This window comes from Lactuca serriola, chromosome 5 (assembly GCF_051521515.1).
Source record: "Lactuca serriola cultivar US96UC23 chromosome 5, Lser_US96UC23_V15, whole genome shotgun sequence".
NCBI lineage: Eukaryota > Viridiplantae > Streptophyta > Magnoliopsida > Asterales > Asteraceae > Lactuca > Lactuca serriola.
This window is the reverse complement of record NC_136412.1, coordinates 181,399,104-181,423,020: the sequence shown is the minus strand read 5'-3', so window position 1 is coordinate 181,423,020 and position 23,917 is coordinate 181,399,104. Positions and strand designations below refer to the sequence as shown.

At 38.6% G+C, this 23,917-nt stretch overlaps 2 protein-coding genes across 2 annotated transcripts; both read right to left on the bottom strand.

Annotated features, from left to right (window-relative positions):
- Positions 1-13,584: 13,584 nt before the first annotated feature.
- LOC145049999 (uncharacterized) lies at positions 13,585-14,895 on the bottom strand. The gene has a single exon (XM_078998322.1). The coding sequence runs from the start codon at positions 14,893-14,895 to the stop codon at positions 13,585-13,587; it is 1,311 nt and encodes a 436-aa protein (XP_078854448.1).
- A 5,631-nt stretch (positions 14,896-20,526) lies between these two features.
- On the bottom strand, positions 20,527-21,666 carry LOC145049998 (uncharacterized). Its single transcript, XM_078998321.1, has one exon. The coding sequence runs from the start codon at positions 21,664-21,666 to the stop codon at positions 20,527-20,529; it is 1,140 nt and encodes a 379-aa protein (XP_078854447.1).
- Positions 21,667-23,917: the final 2,251 nt, after the last annotated feature.

Below are 23,917 nucleotides of genomic sequence, written 5' to 3'. Positions count from 1 at the left end.
GTTTTGTTTTTGGGAACAAATTCAACATCTCTTTTAAAATCAAACGAATTTACTCTGAAAATGTTTAAAAAGCATAAATGAAATCGGTCTTTTCTGGCCGAGATTTTGGGGATGTCACAGTTGGTATCAGAGCATTAGTTTAAGCGAACTAGGAATTTGTTGGATTTCTAGACTTAAACTTAGTATGCTAAGTGGAGATTGTGAGATGTGTGTCTGATAAATTTTAGACACGAGCACTTTTTTATTTTAGGAAACACTACAAGAAAAAAGGCCTTTTACGATGCTCATTGCGCGTCGTAAAACGCTCAGACGACGCGCAAATGCATGTCAAGGAAGGCCCTGTCATAAAGAGAGACGACGCGCTTTTGCGCGTCGTCTATAGACGACGCGCATTTACGACGCGCGTTTATGACGCGCATTTACGACGCGCGATTATGACACGCAATGCGTATCAAGGAAGGCCCTGTCATAAAGGAAGACGACACGCATTTGCGTGTCGTAACCTTACGACGCGCGTGTTTATGACACACAATGCGTATCAAGAAAGCCCATGCCAAGAAAGGCCATGTCATAAATGAAGATGACACACATTTTTGCGTATCATAATTTTAAATGTTTAAAAAAATATTATTTATAGATTTGCTTATTTTCAAATTAAATTTGTATTGAATGTTTAATAATAGATAATAAAATATCATATACAAAAATAGAATCCATTGCATAAATTTAATGTCATACAAATAATTGTTCCATATGTAAACAAATATATACCAAAAACATCATGTCAAAAAATTGTAATACATTTATATTAAGGGGATCTAATTGTACATTGTTATTAAGAGGTTTTCCCTAACTATATAACATAATACTAAATTGTTATTAAGGGACACCTTATGCAATGTAATGCTATACAAACTAAAAAGATATACACAAAGATGATAAACATCAAATTCCAACTAAGTAGAGTTGAATCTTGCCTTTCATACTTCTTTAAGACTAATATTGAACCCCTGCTCCGATAATTCTTGTGACCTGATCAAATAAAAGTCAAAAAATTAATATGTTAATACAATTATTAGAAGAATCAAACTGGGAATGTTAGTTGTAAAAGACGAAATTACCCTTTTCTCCATCCAAAGAATTTGGGATTTGGAATAAATATACTACAATATGAATTACCTAATATCAACAATGACAAACACAATGACAAGAATACCCGCATACAAATGGTAAATATTATCTGTAAAGCTATCAACAATGATAATCACAATGACAATCTTTGATCATATAAACTAGAGAGTATATCATCACAATTCCATCTAACACCACCCATTAGAACACGTAAAGCTACTCAACCAACATATCATGTCATGTAATGTATTTTTTGTCAGTATATCTTCACATAGAAAACAAAAGTGAAATAAATAAAAATAACAACCTTCTCATTTACTGAAAATGGATATTGTTCACATATATGGGAGCCATTTTCAGAATTACCATCCCCATTTACCTGAAATCATTCATGCCATTTTAACTCAAATAATTTATTTATAGTAAAAAAAATAAATATTTATAATTATAGTGTTTTGATTATATAATATATACCCATCTGTCACTGACTCCTCATTCGTCATAAGAATGAACAAATATTTTAATTAATTACCTTGAAATGATAATAATATAAATACTATAACACCATGGCATGGTATATTTGAATAATACCTAGTGTAGCATCCAAGATAAGACGTTGACTTGTTGCTTGAGCAGATTTTGCAGTGTATGCTTTAAGGGCATCATCCCACCGTTGCAGCCTTTCATACCTTGTATTTGGAAGCAACATAAACAATTAATATTTTGAGAAAATAAGACAATGTAAATGATTTCAGGGTCCTGGAAATATACCATGATTCCTTCAGTTGTAAATCCAAACAGCATCCCATATATAGTTATATACTTAAGAGAGTGAAAAAAGGAAAGTGAGCTAGTTTCTATATATGCTTACCCTCCAAAAAGATAGAAGTGAAAGTATCCAAAAGAAAGCACTTATCCACCTTCATTCCTTATATGCAATCCACACCTGATCAAAAGAAGCAATCAAACATTATTGTTATAACAAAAATCGAAAAATCTCCTTTTCACTATAGTTGGAAAGTATATAATAAACAAAGACTTACTGCTACAATGACAATACAAAAATAGAAATCGGTTGTTGTTGCTATCATGCACCTGTGAGCATTTACAACTATGTATGAGCATTTACTATTACACTTTTTTACATAAATTAAATAAAAGGGAAATTTTAAATGGTACCTTGATAATACGTTGGCATTGAATGTAGATCCATCAACGATAAGCACATAAATAAAAGTTCCCAGCATCAAGTAGCCTAGTGCAGAAATGATTATATCTGAATAAAGTGTTGTATTGAATGAACCGTCGGAAAATGAGTAAATGAACATTTTACCCTTCTGTATAGAAAGGAGGGTAAATAACAGATGATTTTATTTAAGAACATTTCTAAATCAGAGTTTACTTTCTATAAATAACAATACAGATGATAATATATTTAATTACAATAAGATTAGCAACTTAGAGTGATCATGAAATTTAATCATAAATACTATTAATAGTAGTTTTAACCGGACATAGTAGTTAAGAATTGTTATGATTGTGAATAAACTTCAACTCGAACAAATATGTTGACCTACGAAGGTTTTACACTAGTTTTGATCTTAAGAAGCTATTAGACTTCAGTTTTCAAAGATGATTATAAGAAAAATATCGTTAAAATAATATTTTAATACAAAGTAAAATATTTTGGAGGTTGTAAGTGTTTGAAATGTTCGAATACGTAAATGAAAATGGTCTGAAAATTCAAATTCAAAAAACCATTAAGCAAAGCTTTTTCAGATCAAAACTAATGTAAAACCTTGTTAGGTCATCATGAAGGGAGAACATGAGAAGAGTTGTCTGGAGGGAAAAAAAGGGGGGGAGGGGTAAATAGGTAAAAAAGTAGTGTCCAAATACATTAAGCCAAGTTTTTTGCTTAAACCGGTAAGCTATTCTGTCCGAATTAATTCAAAAAACAACAATGATATAAATAGTTGTCCATATTACGTGCTTAGCCCATTAAGCTCATTAAGTCGGAAAGAAATAACCCCTGAGATGATAAATGAAAATTATATTTTTTTAAAAAAAAAAAAACAAGTTCTACAAACCTTTATACGCCTGAAAGCTAGAATCTGGGCTTTGAGAACATGTAGTTGCTGCTTTGTAAATCCTGGGTGTGGTTGGCCTTGTGGTGTTTGTTGTTTCTGAGTTGTTAAAGGGTTTTCCAATCCAACACCATTAGCTGAAGTTGCAGGAGGCTGTGGAGAAGACCTATTCATCTGCTGCCTAGCATGCTGTAACTGCAACAGATGATCTGGACCCAGGCTCATGTTAGCAGGTGACTGTGGGGGAGGCATAGAAGACACTCCACTACCAATACCATTATTGGTGGGTTGCCTAGGTGGCAACTAGTTCATGTTCTCCCTCCCATGAATGGGGAATTGCTGACCTTGACCTTGACTTGCATTTGAGGTTGAACCCAGATGACCAAGTTGCACCTGCAACAAAAACAAAAATTAATCAATTTCTCGATCATCAGAATTGATACTGAGATCTACCAAATCTTAGGTAACAAAACTAAAAAATCGTTTAGACTAAAATCAAGGATCGATTAAATAAAAATTAAAAACCCAAACTAGATGCGCAGAATCCATTACAACCAAATGAGGAATTCATTAATCTTTACAGCATTGAAGCTCCTCACAGAAGTTGGTTGGGCACAAAACTACGTACAAAGGAGTTAGAGCTCTACACTGAAGAGCTAATTAACCAAGCATTTCACTCAATTTTATATTTACTACACCTACTACTAATCTAATTAAAAGCTGCTACATCCTTACGTGATCAAACACAACATCACAAATTCCCTTTTTGCCCTTAAAGAAAGCCTTGTTTCTAACTTTCCTAATAACCGGTGGTTTTGAGTACATCAAGAAGCTAATCCGAATAGTCACACATAGTTTAAAGAGTCAACTTTATCTATGATATGAAGCATTGTAGCTAGAGCTAACACTGATGGTTGATAACCCCCAGATCTTGAATCTTGACTTCAAAGAAAATAAACAAAAGCGTGATGAATGGAATAAATAACTTTGTGATCTGATATGGATTTTGAATGTTATTTAGTCAAACTTAAAGAAATATTTTACTTAGACCAATGAATTACCATAGACCAGGGACTCAATTTTCAGAGGAAAAAGAAAAGACATAAAAAAACTAAATATACACATCTGGAACTCGATTTCAGCCTCAAACAGTTCTAGAAGAACTACATTTATGCATCTAGAACGCGATTTTCAGATGAAAAGGAAATGGAAACCTTACCTGCAGAAGCTGGAGGACTCGGAAGCGTGAATGGAGAAGTTATCGGAGGTAGAGGGGAAGCCGACGTCGGAGGTGGTGCAAATTTGAGGGTGGCGACGACGCTGAAGGGAGGGACGCAGAAGTCTCGGCAATAGGAAAGTTGCACCTAATTCCAAAATTAACAAAATTCCAAACGTAAATCAACCCAAAATCAGGAAAAATGAAGAGTTAAATGACGCTTCTCGATCAATTGAACCCTAATATTTATAGAATCCGAAGATCTAGGGTTAAATGTGTGATGAAGGATTGAAGGGGAATTGAGAATTCATACCAACAACCTTGACTCTCGATTCAGTATAGGGAATAAACCATATAAGAGCTATCAAATAACCCTTGAAGAGATGCGAGAGTGTCTTTGTTCATGAAAAAAGCCCTAGTTAAAATGGTCACAACGATTTTGTGGAATTTAGTATTTGGTGATGTTTTGGGATTTTGTTGTGCGAGAAAAGAGGAGTGGTTATGATATTAGGGTTTTTTGGGTATTGATCAGTGAGCAGAGGGAAGAATGATGGAAATAATGCAGAGGATGAACGGGATGTTTGATGATACTGATAAGAAGGAGATCGAGTAGAGATTGATGATACTGAAGATGAAGATGAGGGACCTAGGGCTTTTTCTTGCTAAGTAGAAGAGGCGGGGGGATTAATTTTTGGGATTCAATAGGCGGGGATAATTTTCGTCGATTTCATTTCCCGCCTAAAACGCGTATTTCACTTAAAAATTATAAAGCGACACATTTACATGATGCACATTTTATGAAAGGCGCCCTCTGCATTTCTTTTTTTTTTTCTTTTCTGACACTAATTTTAGGGCGCGCACAAATGCGTGCCCTCTATCCTTCAAATTTTGCAAAATTGACATTATCTTTTAGGGCACTTACAAATGCGCGTCGTCTATCAGCGAGTGTCATTGTTTGCGCGTCGTAAAAGGCCTTTTTTCTTGTAGTGAAAGTTGCCTAAAATGCTTTTATGTGCTAAATGTTATATGTTGCCATATATGATATTGTTTGTTCAGATCTACGGTTTGTTGCCAACCGGATCTGAAGGTTTATGTGTTTAGGATTCTAAGCGTATGTATACGATATTAGAACTAGCATGTAATCGTTTGGAGTAATAAGGTGAAATTATTCGGTGTGTAGATCAAAAATGGTGAGAACAAGAAGCGGAGTTGGAAATGCTGATGAAAATAGGAATCAACCGCCTGTAATTCAACAAATACCTGTTGTAGCTGCTGCACCTGAGCCGATAACAATGGCTGGTGTACAATTGATGATTCAAACGATGTTGGATCGTCAGATGGAAGAAACAAGACGCCTGCTTAGGCAGAATCGTGAAGAACCGTCAATTCAAGCGGAAGAGCCCGAGGAGAATGGAGGGCAGTCTGAAGGAGAAAACGTTAGTGGGATCATTGGTCAAGACGAACAACCAGTGGTTAGACGCAATAACCAGTATGGAGGAAATGATGGTCGTGGGTGCAAGTATAAGGATTTCATGGCATCCAAACCACCATGTCTATCCGGAAGCCCGACGCCGGTACAAGTTATGGACTGGGTCTCCGAAATGGAGACTATGTTTGAAAGTTGCGAATGCAGCAACAGGCAGAAGACCGATCTTGCGATCCCTCTGCTAAAATCTGGTGTGTTGAGTTGGTGGAAGCTGTTAGCTGACTCTATGCCCAAGGGAGAAGCAAGCAAAATGTCTTGGGAAGACTTTGTGGAACAACTAAAAATGCAATACTGCTCCGAGCAGGACCTTCTGGAAATCAGTAATGAGTTTCAGAATTTGAAGAAAGGGAAATTGAGCATTACTGAATACGCTACAAGTTTCACATAAAAGATGAAGTTTATCCCATATTTGGTGCCTACAGTACTCTCTAAGGTCAACAAGTTTTCCCTTGGACTACCAGCGGACTATGGTCCAATGGTTAAGCAAGCAACCACATTGAAAGCCGCCATATGGGCTGCTAGAAATGTTGAGACCCATATCAGGGAAAAAGGTCTGGAAAGGTCAGAGGTTGGTGAAAAGAGGAAAATCGATGGATTTTCAAGGTCCAGCAAGAAAAGTAAATTCTCGAAGTCTAGTTCGAAGGGAAGTAGAGGAAAGGTAGAGGCGAAATGGTGCGACAAGTGCAAGAAGAAGCATCATGGGAAGTGTGGCGGGGAAACCACATGCTTCAAATGTGGAAATCCAGGGCATTATGCCAATGACTGCACCTTTACCAAGAATGTTTGTTATGGTTGTGGTGAGGAGGGGCACATCTCAAGGGATTGTCCGAAAAGGAAGGAAGTAGCAAGACCCAACATTCCGCCAAAGCCAAAGGCGAGAGCATTCCAGATGACACTGGAATTTGCTAAAGATGAAGTTGATGTTGCTTCAGGTACCTTTCTCGTTAACAAATTGCCTGCCCAAATTTTATTTGATTCTGGAGCCAACTACTCCTTTATATCGCATGAATTTGGTAGAAAACTACCTTTGCCTGTTGATAGACTAGATAATGCCTTATTAGTCGAAGTTGCTAGTGGCAAGTTTGTACCTGTTAGCCATCGTATGAAAAACATCTTAATTGATCTGAATGGGAATAAGTTCCACGAGGAATTATTGCATATTGAACTTAACGGTTTCGACATCGTTTTGGGAATGGATTGGCTTAGCGCCAATGATGCCGAAATTTTATGCAAGAAGAAAATAGTGAAAGTGAACCCGCCTGGGAAGGAATTGTTTATGGTGTACGGAGATAAACGCAGAGTAAACTCTGGAATCATTTCTCTAATGAAAGCCAGAAAATGTTTGACCAAGGGGTGTACATCATACTTAGCATTCGTGATCGACGCTAAGAAGGAAAAGAAGGTGATGCCAAATATTCCTGTTGTGTGTGATTATCCGGAAGTATTTCCCGAAGATCTTCCTGGATTACCGCCCGATCGACAAGTAGAATTTTGTATCGACTTGTTGCCTGGAACAACGCCAATTGCAAAAGCACCTTATCGATTAGCACCGACGGAGGTGAAGGAGCTAATGATGCAACTTCAGGAGTTATTGGACAAAGGTTTCATAAGACCTAGTTCATCACCCTGGGGAGCTCCGGTGTTATTCGTAAAGAAGAAAGATGGAAGCATGAGGATGTGCATTGATTACCGAGAGCTGAATAAGGAAACAATAAAGAATAGATATCCATTGCCAAGGATTGATGACCTATTCGATCAACTACAAGGTTCAAGTTATTTTTCAAAGATCGACCTAAGGTCAGGATATCATCAGCTAAAGGTAAGGGAGCAGGATATAGAGAAGACTACATTCAGAACGCGATATGGACACTATGAGTTCTTGGTTATGTCGTTTGGACTGACAAATGCTCCAGCAGCATTCATGGATTTAATGAACAGGGTTTGTAATCCGTTCCTTGATAAATCTGTGATAGTGTTCATTGATGACATTCTGATTTATTCAAAAAGCCAAGAAGAGCATGGCAGACACTTGCGAGAAGTGTTGGAAGTCTTGAAGAAGGAGAAGTTGTATGCGAAGTTCTCCAAATGTGATTTTTGGATTCGTGAAGTCCAATTCTTGGGTCACGTGGTCAACCAAGAAGGGATAATGGTTGATCCAGCAAAGATTGAAGCTGTAATGAAGTGGGAACAACCGAAAAGTCCCACGGAGATCCGAAGCTTTTTGGGATTAGCCGGATAGTACCGAAGGTTTATCCAAGGCTTTTCTTCGATCGCTAGTCCATTAACAGCTTTGACCCACAAAGGAGCTATTTATGCTTGGAATGATAAGCATAAAGAAGCATTCGAGAAGCTAAAGAAGAAACTATGCGAGGCACCGATACTTTCTCTACCCGATGGAGTTGAAGACTTTGCTGTTTATAGCGATGCGTCTGGGGTTGGATTGGGTTGCGTTTTGACCCAAAGGGATAAGGTGATTGCATATGCGTCTCGACAGCTGAAAGAGCACGAAAAGAACTACCCGACTCATGATTTGGAGTTAACAGCGGTAGTTTTCGCTCTGAAAATATGGAGGCATTACCTCTATGGCACGAAGTGCAAACTTTTCACTAATCATAAGAGTCTCCAATATCTCTTTAGTCAGAAAGAATTGAATATGAGGCAACGACGCTGGCTGGAATTACTTAAAGACTACGACTGTGAGACACTTTACCACCCCGGTAAAGCCAATATTGTTGCTGATGCTCTCAGTCGGAAAGTCAATCTTGAAAGGAGAAGGCCAAGAGCGTTGAGAATTGAAGTTGTCTCGACTATTTTGGAAAGTATAAAGAAAGCTCAAAGCGAAGCTTCTGAGAAGAATGACCGGAAGGAGGAACGTTTGGGCAAAACGTTGGTGTTCGGTGTAAACAGTCACGGACTGAAGGTGTTCCAAGATCGGATTTGGATACCTAAGACAGGAGGAGTCAGAGATCTTCTGATGGAAGAAGCTCACAAAACCATGTACTCAATTCATCCCGGTAGCACAAAAATGTATAGGGACCTGAAACCTTATTATTGGTGGCCGACGATGAAGCTTGACATTGCGAAGTATGTGGCCGAGTGTGTGACCTGTGCAAGAGTCAAGGCACAACATCAGAAACCATACGGGAGTTTAGAACCATTACCTGTGCCTATGGGTAAGTGGGAAAACATTGCTATGGATTTTGTCACTAAACTACCCAGAACAAAAAATGATCACGACATGATTTGGGTGGTCGTTGATCGATTCACTAAGAGTGCGCATTTCATAGCAGCCAACGAGAAATGGTCTATGGAAAAGCTTGCGAATTCTTACGTGAAGGAAATTGTGAGGCTTCACGGTGTTCCGCTAACGATTGTGTCGGATCGTGATAGTCGTTTCACATCACGATTTTGGAAAAGTCTACAAGAGGAATTGGGTACCAAGTTGTGTTTAAGTACAGCTTACCATCCGCAGACTGATGGTCAGAGCGAACGGACGATACAAACACTTGAAGATATGCTGAGAGCGTGTACCTTGGAATTCCTAGGTAATTGGGATGAACATTTACCTTTGGTAGAATTTTCTTATAATAATAGTTTTCACTCGAGCATAAAGATGGCACCTTATCAAGCATTGTATGGATAGAAGTGCCGTACGTCGTCTTGTTGGCTTGAGGCTGGGGAAAAGCAGTTTATGGGGCCGGAGATAGTCCATCAAATTGCAGAAAAGTTGAGAATAATTAGGGAAAGAATGTTAGCAACTCAGGACCGTCAAAAGAGCTACGCTGACAAAAAGCGAAGACCGATGACTTTTGAAGTTAGAGATTCGGTTTTGCTTAAAGTCTCGCCGTGGAAGGGACTTATAAGATTTGGTAAAAGGGGAAAGTTAAGTCCAAGGTTTATTGGACCGTTTAAAGTTCTTCAGAGGATTGGGAACCAAGCTTACAAGATCGAACTACCCGAAGAACTGAATGGAATTCATAACACTTTTCATGTGTGTTACTTGAGGAAGTTCACGGGAGAAGTTCCCGACATAATTCCACTTTCGGAGTTGAGGATCGATGAGAACAAAAGGTTGATTGAGGAACCGGAGGCAATCGTTGACCAAAAGACTAAGAAATTGCGACGTAAGATGGTTGAGTTAGTGCTTGTCCGATGGAAACACGCGAATGGGCCGAATCTCACCTAGGAGACGGAGAGTGACATGATGAGTCGCTATCCGCATTTGTTTTCTGGTGTGTGATTCCGGGGACGGAATCATTCTAAGGTGGAGAGAATTGTAACGCCCGTGTTTCTGGGCTTGCCATTTTTAGCAATGTAATAGTCTAGGTTAAACTTTGTAGCCCCAATTTGAAATAATAAAAATGTATTATTTGTGAATTATGTGAATTATGTGATTTATGTGTGTGTTCTTAATTATTATAATTTAATGAATTAAGAATAAAATAAGCGTCAAAATTAAAGTGTGAGATAAGCCCGATATCTTTACATAATGTTGTAGTGGTTGAAACAAGGATTCCGGAGATATAAGGAATGCCAAAATCCGATATATAACGAAGAAGTTATGACCTGTCGAAGTTTCGCGACAGAACCGGCACGACGTCGAGTGACGTAAAATATGAATTTAAGATAGAGCGATATTTAGCCTTAGCGATCTAAACGAAAGTCGTAGATTTCGCTAAACCGAGAGCGTGCATAAAAGGAACGCCCAAATCTGACTTCGTATGAGGAAGTTATGATTTTCTGAAGTTTCGACTGGGTAGTATGCAGCCCAAATACTCGATTTGAGATCGAGCGGTTTTTAGCCGAAACAATCTAAATGAGAATCGAAGATCTCGTTGTTAGTAGCGAAACGATGAAAAGTTAGGCGAGAACGGACGTCAGACGAAGAAGTTATGAATTTATAACGAAGTTTTTCTGTCCCGACCTTCTAAAAATAAATAATAAAAATAAAAGTCAAAATTAACCGACGGAGTCTAAACAAAAGTTGTAGAACGTAGTCTCACCTTCGCGTGGATATAAAGAACGTCGAAAACGGAGTTCGTATGAAGGAGATATGAATTTTTGAAGTTTATTAAATATTTAATATTTATTTTTAATTAAGCCTCCGATATTATCCGAAGAGGAGTCAGCCGGTCTATCCGAAGTACGCCCCGCGTACAGCGAAGGGTGACGAACCAGCACTCGAGTACTCTGGAGTCGTATGCAATGACGTAAGCGCTGACGACAACCGAGGCGTACGCCCCGGGTACCCCGAAGTTACGCCCCGCGTACGTGCGAGGGTTCAGCACCTATAAAAGGGGATCCGAAGGCAGCTCTTTTCTTTTTACAATTTCTTCCTTCTCTCTAGTCTTTTGCCTCATTTTGCGTGCCATTTATACCCCGAAGCCCCGGTATTATTCCCGAGCCCCGAGGATCCCGAAGAGCGTTATTCCCGAGCCGAAGCCCTGCCCGCGAGGAGCCCGGTTTTTGTGAAGATCTTCTAGATCTACGGAGAGACACTACTTCTGCAAGCCGTAGTGCTGCCTGATCATCTTCTGATCAAGTGAGTGTTTTTTTCCAACGCAATATTATGAAGTATTTAATATAAAATATGTGCTACGTGTAAATATTTTGTTGTTATATGTGTGAATGTATAATCACTCTCTTCTATCTCATAGATCTGATATATTCTCTATGAAATACGTGTTATGTGTGTATGCTTCATTTGTTATGTGGAATACGTATTGATTAAAGCATGCTATACAGGTTTTATAAACAATGTATAAAAACGTATATTTTTATCTACTGATATGTTGGGTAGAACATGGGTAGATAATTGGTGTGAAATAAACAGATGAGTGGCCTCGGTGTTATTGGTGTTATTCTAGTCATTCAGCAGAGTATGGATGATGACCACAGACTATTCTAGACTGTCCTGTGGAACACTAGCAGGCTCATTACCTGTAGGTGTTGTGAACGACGTGTTCACCGTACTCTATCTCCCACATGGTTGCCTTTAGGATACTTATTGTTGAGGAAGCCCCTCTGCAGTAATGTCCGTCCCGATGAAAATCCTGAATTAGGTTCCTTATAATAGAAGTTATTTTAGGGACATAAAGTGAGGATAACGGGAATGGGTAATCGGGTTTATTGTGGATTGTTGAAATTAAATATAATTATTGTGGGTTGAAAACCCTATATGCTCACCAGGATCCCAAGCCTGACCCACTCAGTTTATTTGTATTACAGGAAGTGGCGCAAGAGCTTAAGATGGGCGAATCATCAAGTTGTTTTTGTTTACAAGTCTGTATATGTATATATTTGTTGAATGACTTGTAATGTTATCATTTATGCTTTATGATCTGTATTGGAACATGACATCCCGACTTTTGATTATGAAATGAAATCATATTTCTATATGAAATGTTTTGATAAATATCTATTTTATCATGTTTTGTTTTTGGGAACAAATTCCACATCTCTTTTAAAATCAAACGGATTTACTCTGAAAATGTTTAAAAAGCATAAATGAAATCGGTCTTTTCTGGCCGAGATTTTGGGGATGTCACAGCCGAGGCTCCCCAACATTGATTTGCATAGTGTTAATCGACCCCCAAACGACAAATTTTTGGCTTTCCATTTTGATAATTTTGCTTGGAATTTGGATATAAGGGAGTTGCAATGAACCAATATAGACATACTTGCACCCACAGGCATTCCTAGATATATGAAGGGGAGGTTCCCGATTGAGCAATTAAAGCTTCTTGATAACCAGTCTAGTTCCACCTGACTAAGTCCAAGGTCAAAGAGTTTGCTTTTGGCCATGTTGACTTTCAGACCTGAGGATAATTCAAAGCATCTCAAAATTCTAACTAAATTTTTTGCGTTTTGTACTGACCAGGAGCCGAGGAAGATCGCGTCGTCGGCGTATTGAAGATGTGATATGGTAGGCCCATTGTTTGGCAATTGAACTCCATGGAAGATGCCCTACTCTTTGGCCTCTTCCAACGCTATGTTAAGGCCCTCTGCAGCGAAAATGAACAGGAATGGAGACAAGGGGTCGCCCTGTCTTACTCCTCGCCTAAGTGGAAATTCTTTAGAGGCGGATCCGTTAATGATTACAGAAGCACGAGCTGAGGAGAGACAGCCGAAGATCCACTTACGCCACTTCTGGCCAAAGTTCATTTGAGACATTACCGAATCGAGATATTTCCAATTGAGGCAATCGAATGCCTTCTCGAAATCAACCTTGAAAAGGAACGCCTTCGATTTGTTCTTCCGAAGCCAAGATATCACTTCGTTTATAATCAATGGACCATCAAGAATGTTGCGGTCTTTGATGAAAGCCGTTTGGGTATGGCTAACGACTTGAGGGATACATCTTTTTAGCCTTTCCGCTAACACTTTGGCTATGATCGTGTATATACATCCAATTAGACTGATCGGGCGGTATTCATAGAGGGAAATCGGGTCGGATGTTTTAGGGACGAGGATGATGAAGGAGGAGTTACACCCCCTATCAATTACACCTGTAGATTCGAAATCTTTTATTGCTAGGTATATGTCGCTCTCCATCATGTCCCAGTGTTTTTTAATGAATGCAAAGGTGAAGCCATCGGGTCCCGGGGCCCTGTCATTTCCGCATAGCCACACCGTTGCTTTGATTTCCGCCACTGTAATTGGGTCTTCTAAGTTTTGAGTTTGAATGGGGCTGAGTTTGTTGAATTTTTGGCTGAGGAATTGGGGTCTGATGCTGATTTGTTCAGTGAACTTTTTGGAGAAGAATTCAAACGCTTTTTTTTGATTGATTCTGGATTAGATGTCCAGAAACCATTGATGTTGATGCCAGATAATTTTTGAGATCGATAATTTTTATTGATCAGACCATGGAAAAAAGCAGAGTTTTCATCACCTTCCAGTGCCCATTTACATCGGGATTTCTGCTTAAGGTCGAGTATGCGTTTGGCCTCAAGATCCGTCAATTCTCTATGTAGATTCTTTCGGAGTTCTATCTTCGATTCATCTGGGGAGTGCGATTCTGCATTAATATCGATTGAATTGATTTCCTTTGTTAACTCTTCCACTCTTTTTTGTTCCTTCACATTTTTGGATTTTCTCCATTCCTTGATTTTCTCTTTGGTATTTTTTAGTTTGCCAGCCACCACTTGTATAAGGGAGAAGGAAGCAAAGGTTCCTGGAGATATGTTACATACCCATCCTTGTTTAACAACTCCTTCCAGCTCATCCTCTAGTACCCAGGAATTGAAGAATCTGAATGGGGGTGCTCCAAAGTCACTAACAGATGATGAGAGGATTAATGGACAATGATCAGAATGTAGTCTCGGTAGGGCCGTAACTGTCAGGTGCGGCCAATCAGTAGAGCAATTATGCGAGATTAGAAAGCGATCAAGTTTGCTATGTTTGGAGTAGTCTGGGCTCACATACGTGAACTTTCGGCCACCGATAGGTAGATCAATTAAACCCGCAGAAGCGATGAATTTATTGAAGTGATATGCAGTGGAAGAGAAAAATATGGACCCAATTCTCTCTTCCGCTGATCTAACTGCGTTGAAGTCTCCGAACACCACCCATCGAATATTATCGTCTGAGCCTATGACACTTTCCAGATTTGACCATAGCGTTTTCCTTCGAGATGGGTCATTTGGAGCATAAACGTTTATAAACCCATATGCTAAATTCGAAGCAACCCAAGTTCCTTTCATTTCTAAGAAGTTTTCCCCTTTTATAGTTACAGAGCATTTAAATGTTGATGGGTCCCATAATGAGGCTATTCCCCCTGACAGTCCGATCGAGTCGACTGTTTCGCACAAGAATGTTGACGAGCCCCATATTGCCTTATCTAATTTGCCCTTAAATTCTGAGGTTTTTATTTCTTGGATTCCAAGTAGCGATATACGGTTTTTAATTCTAAGAGTTTTGATCCATTCTCGTTTTACCTCACACCCGACACCTCTGCTGTTAATGGTGAGAATCTTCATTGATTAATAATGGTGACACTCCTTTTCTTGATGATATTTCTTATTTCCTCTTGAAATCCGTTGATTTGAAATCCAATCCTCTCCCTCCAATGCCTATCGTCTGTGCTATCTCCTCGTTTGTATTTAGAGAAGTTTCCATTCTATTCGATTCCATTGTGTGGTGGTTTGGGGATTTTGATCCACCGTGTGATTGTGTGGTTTTTGATCTTACTGGAGACAAGTTGAGGTCTATGTATTTATCATTATTGATTTGTAATGTTGGTTGGGGAATCTGGTGAAGGTGGGATTGGGAATTGGGTTGTGATCTGGTAGGGTCAAATGGGATTTGGGCTTGGGCTCCAGCAAGCTGGTCAGATATGTTGTATTGGGCTACATAATTATAAGTTTGGGCTTGCCTAGGGTGGTTTTTGCCTTGTGACTGATTTGGGGATAGAGGGCGAGAATTGTGATTAGAACTAGGTTAGGGCCCACTTCTTATTTTCTCGTTCATTATATTGTTTGATACCCTAGGGGATGGTGATTCAGCGATTGGTTGGTTATGAGTAGCTGGCCTCGGTATCTGCTGTCCCTGTGATTTACGAGGATGGATAATGTGTGGAAGAGACTCTTCCACTACCGTTTGTGGCGATTGAGGCGTCGATTCCCCTTCTGCCAGGTAAGCATGGAGTTCCGGCGAAGCCGCTGGAGTGGGTATGTCGTCGATATCTCCATCTGCATCGACTTCATAGTCTCCGAAATCATCTACATCATCGCTGACCGATCCCAAATCGTCGTCATTAACGTTCCATAGTGTGCTAGGATGGAAGTCGAAGTCGTTTCTTGCCAGAACTGGACTTAGTCTGGAAGATTCGAATATGTTCTCCACGATTGTGATCTGATACGGGAGATTATCAACTGCTATGGTGATGTTCATATTGATGAGCCCTGGGTGAGATGTAAGGATACCTACTCGTCCAAATGCCATGTTCGGGCAGTCCGTTGGGCATTCATCCGGGATTACCACCGTGCCCCAATTCTTAGCTATTGCTGAAAATGCCTCTTCACACCATGCATGTTGAGGCACACCAGAGATCATGATGGAAGCAATTCTCTCCTTGAAGTTTTCTTCCGGTTTCCAGTGGTATAAACTTTTGAACCATGGTCTCCATATATGTTCTCCTTCTGTCAACATTTTATTGTTCTCTGACTCGCTTTCAAATTCGACAAGCATCTTAAGACCCCCCAAATATCTCATAACAATGTTTGGGCATCCTTCGACATCGTTGAAAGCTTTCACGTTCATTAGAGCTTGAAAGTTTTCGGTTTCACCTACGAGTGCTCTCTTCAGAAATTCCCTGGTTTCCGGAGTGGATGACATTTTGACCATTGGTAATTTGTGTTGAGGCGCTTCTAGATGGTTTGTGGTAGGCGGTGAGGGTGGGTTGAGAGGGATTCCTTGGACTGCTTCAGCATAGGTTTTGTGAGGAAGATTTTGATTCAGATGGTTGATTCTTCTAGGGTGTTTTGTTATATGGTGGTATGTTCCTGGATGATGGTGGTTGTATTTTTCTTGTCTGTCAGCCTTGATAGGGTAGGATCGTTCTGGGTAGCCATGGGGTTGGTGTCGGGGTGGCGGTTTTCTGTGTTGGAATCTTGCCAGGTTTATGCGAAGCTTGTGTTGCCCAATCCAAATATCGTTGAGTTTCCGTTCAAAACTTGCAGGGTCGTTTACTTTGATGAATCTTACGAATCCAAACCTCTTGTTCTTGATGTTCTTCTTCTTTGCTATGTATACGTCTACCACCAGACCATATGCTTGAAAGATCTTCCATAAATCTTTTTCTTCCAACTGATGTGGGAAATTTTGGAAGAAAAAGGATATTGTTGATTTGTTTATGTCTTCATTGTCTTCTTTTCTCCTCCGACGCCGGGCTTCCTGCCATGCTCCACTTTCTCTCATTTTTTTACGAATGTATAGGTCATTGATACATATTTTATGCATTAGTGACTTGTACCACCTTAGAGAATATTACAACCGGTTAACATGAAATCGTAGGTACAAAATGCAGGTGTACAAATCGCATGTACAAATCACTAATGCACATATGAAATCGCAGGTACAACCATTCATGAAATTGCAAGATCTCGTACCTGACGTATGATTTCTTATAGATTTTGTTTTATAAAAGTTTTGAGTTTTTGAGATAAAAACTAATAAAAACCTAAAATATATCTTAAACATAAGAAACCCCATAAATATCATGGACAGAAAATGGGTCAATTTCATAATTATATGTGATTTTAGTGGTTATTTTTGGTAAACGTTTTTTTTTTTTTTTTTCTAAAAATGACTAAGTCATTAAGGTTTTTTTTTAACAAATTTTATAAATTTCCAAAAAAAGTACTAAACAAGCCAGAAACCTTAATCACTTAGCCATTTTTAGCAAAATTAGAAAAAGCATTTTTCAAAAATACTCACTAAAATCGATGATGATTAAATGCCTGGAATTTCGCTAAGTCACCTAAGTGTCTCCCAATTTATTCTTAAAATAGAATTTGTAAAATAAAAAACTAAGTAATTGGATTAAACATATTGCATAAAGTTAGATATCATACAAAATCCATAATGTAACACCCCAAATTTCAAATACCAATATTAATTTAACATGATCCCAAAACTACAAAATAGACAATTCGAAAATTTAATTACTAATGTCATTAATAATAATAATAGCGGAAGCAAATAGAAAATTTAAGTAAACACCTGCTGCGCTACGTCTTCCTCAAAACTTGTCGTCTTCTTCAAGTCTGAGTCTTATCCTTTTCATTCCCGCTGTCACTTGCTACATTATTTCATGTGTTGTGTGCATTTAAAGATTCTAATGAATAATCCTAGGGTCTAGTAAGTTTATGGTTTTCATGCATATTGATGTCACTGAACTAAAAATAATGCAACAAATTATCATAATATAATTCTTTTCGTTCATTTCCACCCTTGGTGACACATTAAGGAACTACTGTCATTTCCATAGAACAAGTCCCTCCGCCGGGCACAACAAATACGCTTACGACTAATTAATCAGAGCATAAGCTCTCCGCCGCATACTGACACCTTGTACGTCGACTAATAATAGAACCATATAATTAATACACATGTTCCCTATTTATATGTCACCCACCCTTTTCACCATTTTACATGAAATGGTTCATAAAATCCACACAAATATTCATAGTAATAACATCAGTAACATGTAATTGCAAATAAATTAGAATAAACTTTTCATGTAAGCAACCACAAAATCCGCACGAAACTCACCTTGTTGGCGTTAGGTCTTAACCAAAGTTTGTCGCGCCACATGCACCATACATTTAACCACCATGTTTTTTTGAGTCACACTTCTAGAAAATACCCTATGCGATCATTTTGGTTCAACCGTCCATATGTCTCATCCAACCAAATAATAGTTATAATTTTTTGTAATATATATTGCAATACTTTTTTTTAAATAATACTTTAATATAAATGAGAAAATGACCCCAAACTAAACTAAAATGTTTTTATGGCACTATTCGGTAACTTCTAAAAATATTTTTTAACAATACAATATAAAAGTACATACGATAAAATTCGAGATGCATTCATTTCCAAAAGGCTATCCAAAGTGGAGCTCCCTCAACGCGTGAGATGCTTACGTGGACCCTCTCTCCACTGGCAGACCTACAATGGGGGCAGTGGGGGCACTTGCCCCCACAACAAAAATAATAATAATAATAAATAGGTATATTTAAAAAAAATTATTTTGCCCTTTCAAAATAACATATTTTTACTCTTTAAATTTTTTTGCCCCCATAAAAGAAATTGAATTATTTTTTGCCCCCTCTTCGAAGAATTTCTGGGTCCGCCCCTACCTCTCTCCATGCATGTACACCGCCACCCACCCGGTGGGTTGTGCTTTGTGTCTTCACGGAGGCGAGAGAAGACAAAGGAAGTTATTGGTTGAATGCTTTTTTTGAACACGTTGGTTTTTCCTTTTAATCCATCAAATTAGAAAAAAAAAAAAAAAAAAGAAAGGGATGGACCCGTTTTACAGGGTGAAGAAAACGAAGAAGACAACCGGGTGGAAAATTTATATGATTTAATTCAACTTACACATTTGGTCCCTGAGATTCTATCATTTAATCCTATTATACCCTTTCACTTTTATTTGAATTATGTTAAACCCTTATCTATATACAATTAATTATGTTTATTTGATTTTTTAATTAGTAAAATGATTACATAAGTTTATAATAATGTTTTTTTTATTTAATCTAATGTTTTAAAATAAAAAAATAAAAAATTGAATATTGTTAGTGGTGATCATTTTCTATGTGGAGTAGGTTGGTGGTGAAGATGACGTGGCGCAAAGGTGGCACCACTTTTCCGGTGGGTTGGTGATGACCACTCCCCATAGCCTAACTTCAATTTAATCAACAAATTTATATAACTCACGGCTAGATCTAAAATTCATGATTTCTCTGATGATAGAAAAAATTAAATAAAACTAAAAGTTAAGGGTTAAAAATGTATTTCTTGAATAATTGGAATAATAAAACGTCGATAGAGGCATGAACAGTAACGTTTAACCATTAACCCATATTGCCCAATCGACTAAATAAAACATATTTGACTTTCATTAAATGGATTGTACCAAGACCCTAAGTGCTTCTTCTCCACCCGAAAAACACTTTAGTTTCTGCCATTTTTTTAAAATATACTAAAGTTTGATTTTTCTCACAACGATATCAAATAATTTTAAAAAATCACCATTGTTTATCTCCATGTTTTTCTATCAATAATCCATAAACAATTATTGAAATTTCGCTCCATAACAGAGTGGATAAAACAAGTACAGAAAAAAAATGTTTCTTATAAATCTTGTCGATTTTGGTACTAGTTGGATGAAATTGAGACAGGAGGTCGAACCAAAACACGTTTAGCAGCCATATTAAACTATCTAAGAAATTACATCAAGCTTAAATCGAATAATCATACCTTAATTTCCAGGAAACTCCGAAAATGCTTTACGAACTTCTTCCTTTGATTCCTCCCTCGTTTCTAAGCCTTTGATTCCTCCCTCGTTTCTAAGCCGATTATCAAAATTTCTGTGGGGATTCCACTTGATTTTCCGTGCTATATATCATGCCTAGATGCTTAATTGATGAAACATTTCCACTAGCTCGGATTTACTGCCTAATCAAATTGACGTTTTTTTTCTAGATATTAAGCCTCATAATTTGTCACTAATTGCATCATTAACTTTACACTACTCATTATTTTGTATAACGTGATTATATATATCTTTTTATTTTGATTATTACACATAATAGCATAAAACATGAAATAACGAATGATGGTTAAAACCTAAACTTACCTTAGCATAAAACATAATTCTATGCAGTTCACAAATTAAATATTTTCTTATTTAATCTTCCTACCATTTTTCTATTATTTTTAGATCATGATATATTTTTTTTTTGGAACCGGCAAATAGATATATAAAAAGGCAAACCTCTAGCAAGTGACTAGAGGCCGCAATGAGAGTTTACAGAGGAAATCAAAACATAAAACAAAAGCAAAACACCAAATAACAAACCACCACATAACAAGAACTATAGACAGAGGAATCGACTCCTGCACCAGTCTTGCCAATCCGTGTTTGAGTTTTTCCTCCTGTTTTTGATCCACAAAAACGTAGTGGACTGTATGATATCTGCACATTTGGTAGGGGGCAACCACTGCTTTTTAAAAACTCTGTTATTTCGTGCTTTCCAAATATTCCATATGGATCCATAGTAGATCCCGAGTAGCAATTTCCTCCTTTGAGGGCAATCGAACCATTTGGTTGCGAAGTCTAGCACATCACACACCGATAAGAGAGTGGGTGTTGGAATCCCACACCAATTGAATGTGCTTTCCCACACAGTTCTGGAGTATTGACAGCCAACCAGAGCATGATCCACACATTCCTGTATGTCTTCACGAAGACTGCATAAAGTATTTTCCAGATTTACCCCTCTCTTGGATAGAGCCAAAGTTATAGGAATCTTGCCCATACATGCTCTCCATACAAAACACACTACCTTAATGGGGATATCAGTAGTCCATTCCAAGCTCCCTATAGAGATAGTAGAGCAAGATTCCCAGAATTTTCGAAGAGCTTTGATAGTAAAGTTCCCATCAGAAGCGAGACTGCAGGTCCACGAGTTCCCAAGTCCGCCTGGTTGTTTTTTCAGTATCCTTTCAATTGCAATTTCTTTTCTTTTTTTTGTCAATTCCTTGCTTGCACCTGCTATGTTTTCCCAGACTCCAGGTAATTTATTATTAGCATAGTAACCAAACAGTTTTGAATTAAGATCATGCAGACCTGTGATTGTAGCTGCCCAGGTTGTTGGGGGACCAACTCTTAGCCTCCACCACCACTTCACTATAAGAGACACGTTTAAGGATTTGATTGTACCTATTCCAAGCCCACCAATATCTTTGGATGCAGTGACCATATCCCAAGAGGCCCAGTGGATCTTTCTAGTACCATCCGAACTCCCCCATAAAAACTTCTTTCGGATACACTCTAGTTTGTCGATCACCCCTTGAAGCGCCACAAATAGTGACAGGAAGTAAGTCGGCATGTTCCCAAGAACCGATTGCACCAGGGTTAAACGGCCTCCAAATGAGAATGTTTTAGATTTCCAACTTGAAAGCTTGTTTTGAAATCTTTCAATTACTGGTTTCCAGTTTTTAATACGCTTCATGTTTGCCCCGACCAGTACCCCCAGATAATTGAATGGTAGTTTGGCCGGTTCGCATCCTAAAGGTCTGGCATATCTTGTAACTTCCTGTGTGCTTACCCCTACCCCAAACACCCTAGACTTGTTGAAGTTGACCCTAAGGCCAGCGGAGACATGAAAACAGTGGAGAATCCTAGCGAGATTTTTGATATTGTGTTCGGACCACTCACCAAGGAATAGTGCATCATCTGCGTATAGTAGGTGCGATATTACCTGCCCCCCATTAGGGATTTGCAGTCCCTGGAAGACCCCTCTTTCGCAGGCCGCTCTCATAGCCACACTCAACCCCTCCATGGCTATTATAATAAGGAATGGCGATAATGGATCGCCTTGTCTTACTCCACTGGATATGCAAAATTCCTTAGTTGGACATCCATTGAGGAGGACCGAAGATTTAGCTGATGCCATACAACCGTTGATCCACTTCCGCCACTTGACTCCAAACCCCATTGATTGCATGTTTGAGTCTAAAAATTCCCAGTTTATAGAGTCGAATGCTTTGTTGAAGTCAACTTTGAATAATAGTACCTTTTTTTTATAGTTTTTGCCCACGAACAAATCTCGTTAACTACTAAAGGACCATCTAGTATATTCCTTCCCTCCACATAGGCAGATTGTACCTCGTCAATGCAAGACTCCAATACCATCTTGATTCGGTGTGCAAGTATTTTCGCAATGATCTTGTATATCGAGCCGATGAGGCTGATAGGGCGAAAATCGTTGAGCACAATGGGGTCTTTAACTTTGGGAATTAAAGAGATGAATGACGAGTTGCAGGCATTGTCAATTATCCCGTATTTCTCAAAATGTTTCACCACCGCAGCAATGTCCCCGAAAAGCACATCCCAGTATTTTTTAAAGAATTTAAACGAGAACCCGTCGGGTCCCAGGGCCTTCTCACTGCCACACGCCCATACTGCTTCTTTGATTTCCTTCAAAGTAAACGGGGCCTCGAGCATTATATTATCTGACAGTAGAATATGTTTAAAATGGTTGCTCACCAGCTTTGGTCTATAAGGCCATTTCTCCTTGAATTTGTCAGCAAAAAATCTGAAGGCTTCTGCCTTAATCTCCCCCGGATCAGTGCACCAATTTCCATTGATCATAAGTCCCTCGATCCGGTTTTTCCGATTATTATTATTAACATAGCCATGAAAGAACCGCGTGTTTTCATCACCATCCACCGCCCACTTGATCCTAGATTTCTATTTAATATCCAGTACCTTGTATTTCTCCAGCTCAGATACCATCTTGATATAGTCTCTCCTTTTTTCTTGTTCCGCTATAGTTAATGTTCGTATCTCGGCCTCACGGTCTAATTTTTCCATCGCATGCTTGTGTTTACGCAATTCCAGTTCCTCTTTGGGATGATCACCAGCTCTCTATTCCTTTAATCCTTTCTTAACGAATTTCAATTTGGCTAGAAGATATTGGTTGGGTGTTCCGTACCCCATAAAGTTGTTCCAACAGGAGATAAAAGCCTTTTCAAATCCATCTGTCAACAGCCATGAGTTGAAGAGTAGGAATGGGGGTGGACCAAAGTCAGGTGTAGAACTAGATAATAGGATCGGGCAATGGTCTGATAATTCCCTGGAGAGGGCAGTGATGGTGGTAGTGGGGGAGATATCAAAGAAGTCCGGACAAAAAAGAAATCGATCCAACTTACTTAGTTTCAAATCATCGTCTCGAAAGCATGTGAAGCGGAATCCTCCCATTTTAGGATCGATTAGGCCAACTTCCCTGAGGAACTCATTAAAGTCGCGTGCAGTACGTCGAGAAAACTTGGAATTAAGTCGTTCTTCCGGTCTTCAGACAACGTTGAAATCTCCCATGAGCACCCAGACTCCTGTTGGATTAGTGTCTAAGTCCATAACTATTTTGGTATGTACTTGACCCGATGGTGCATGGTCCTTTTGGGTTGCCTTCACCAAAGCAACTTGATAGGATGAATTATGGAGAGAAAGGATTAAATATGATTTATTAATATATTATGAGAATAATATATTAAAGGAGAAATCATATCGTTTAATTAATATTAGTCAAGAATTAATAAGAATTAAGTTTGTGACTAAAAGAGATTAATTAAACTTAAGGGACTGGAATTGTAATTATAAGATAATTGCAATTGGGCCATGGATTGCCTTATAGTATAAGGTGGGACGAATTCTATGGGGAAACCCATTGGAAATCGTCCAAGGCCTTTAAGGAAAGGAGT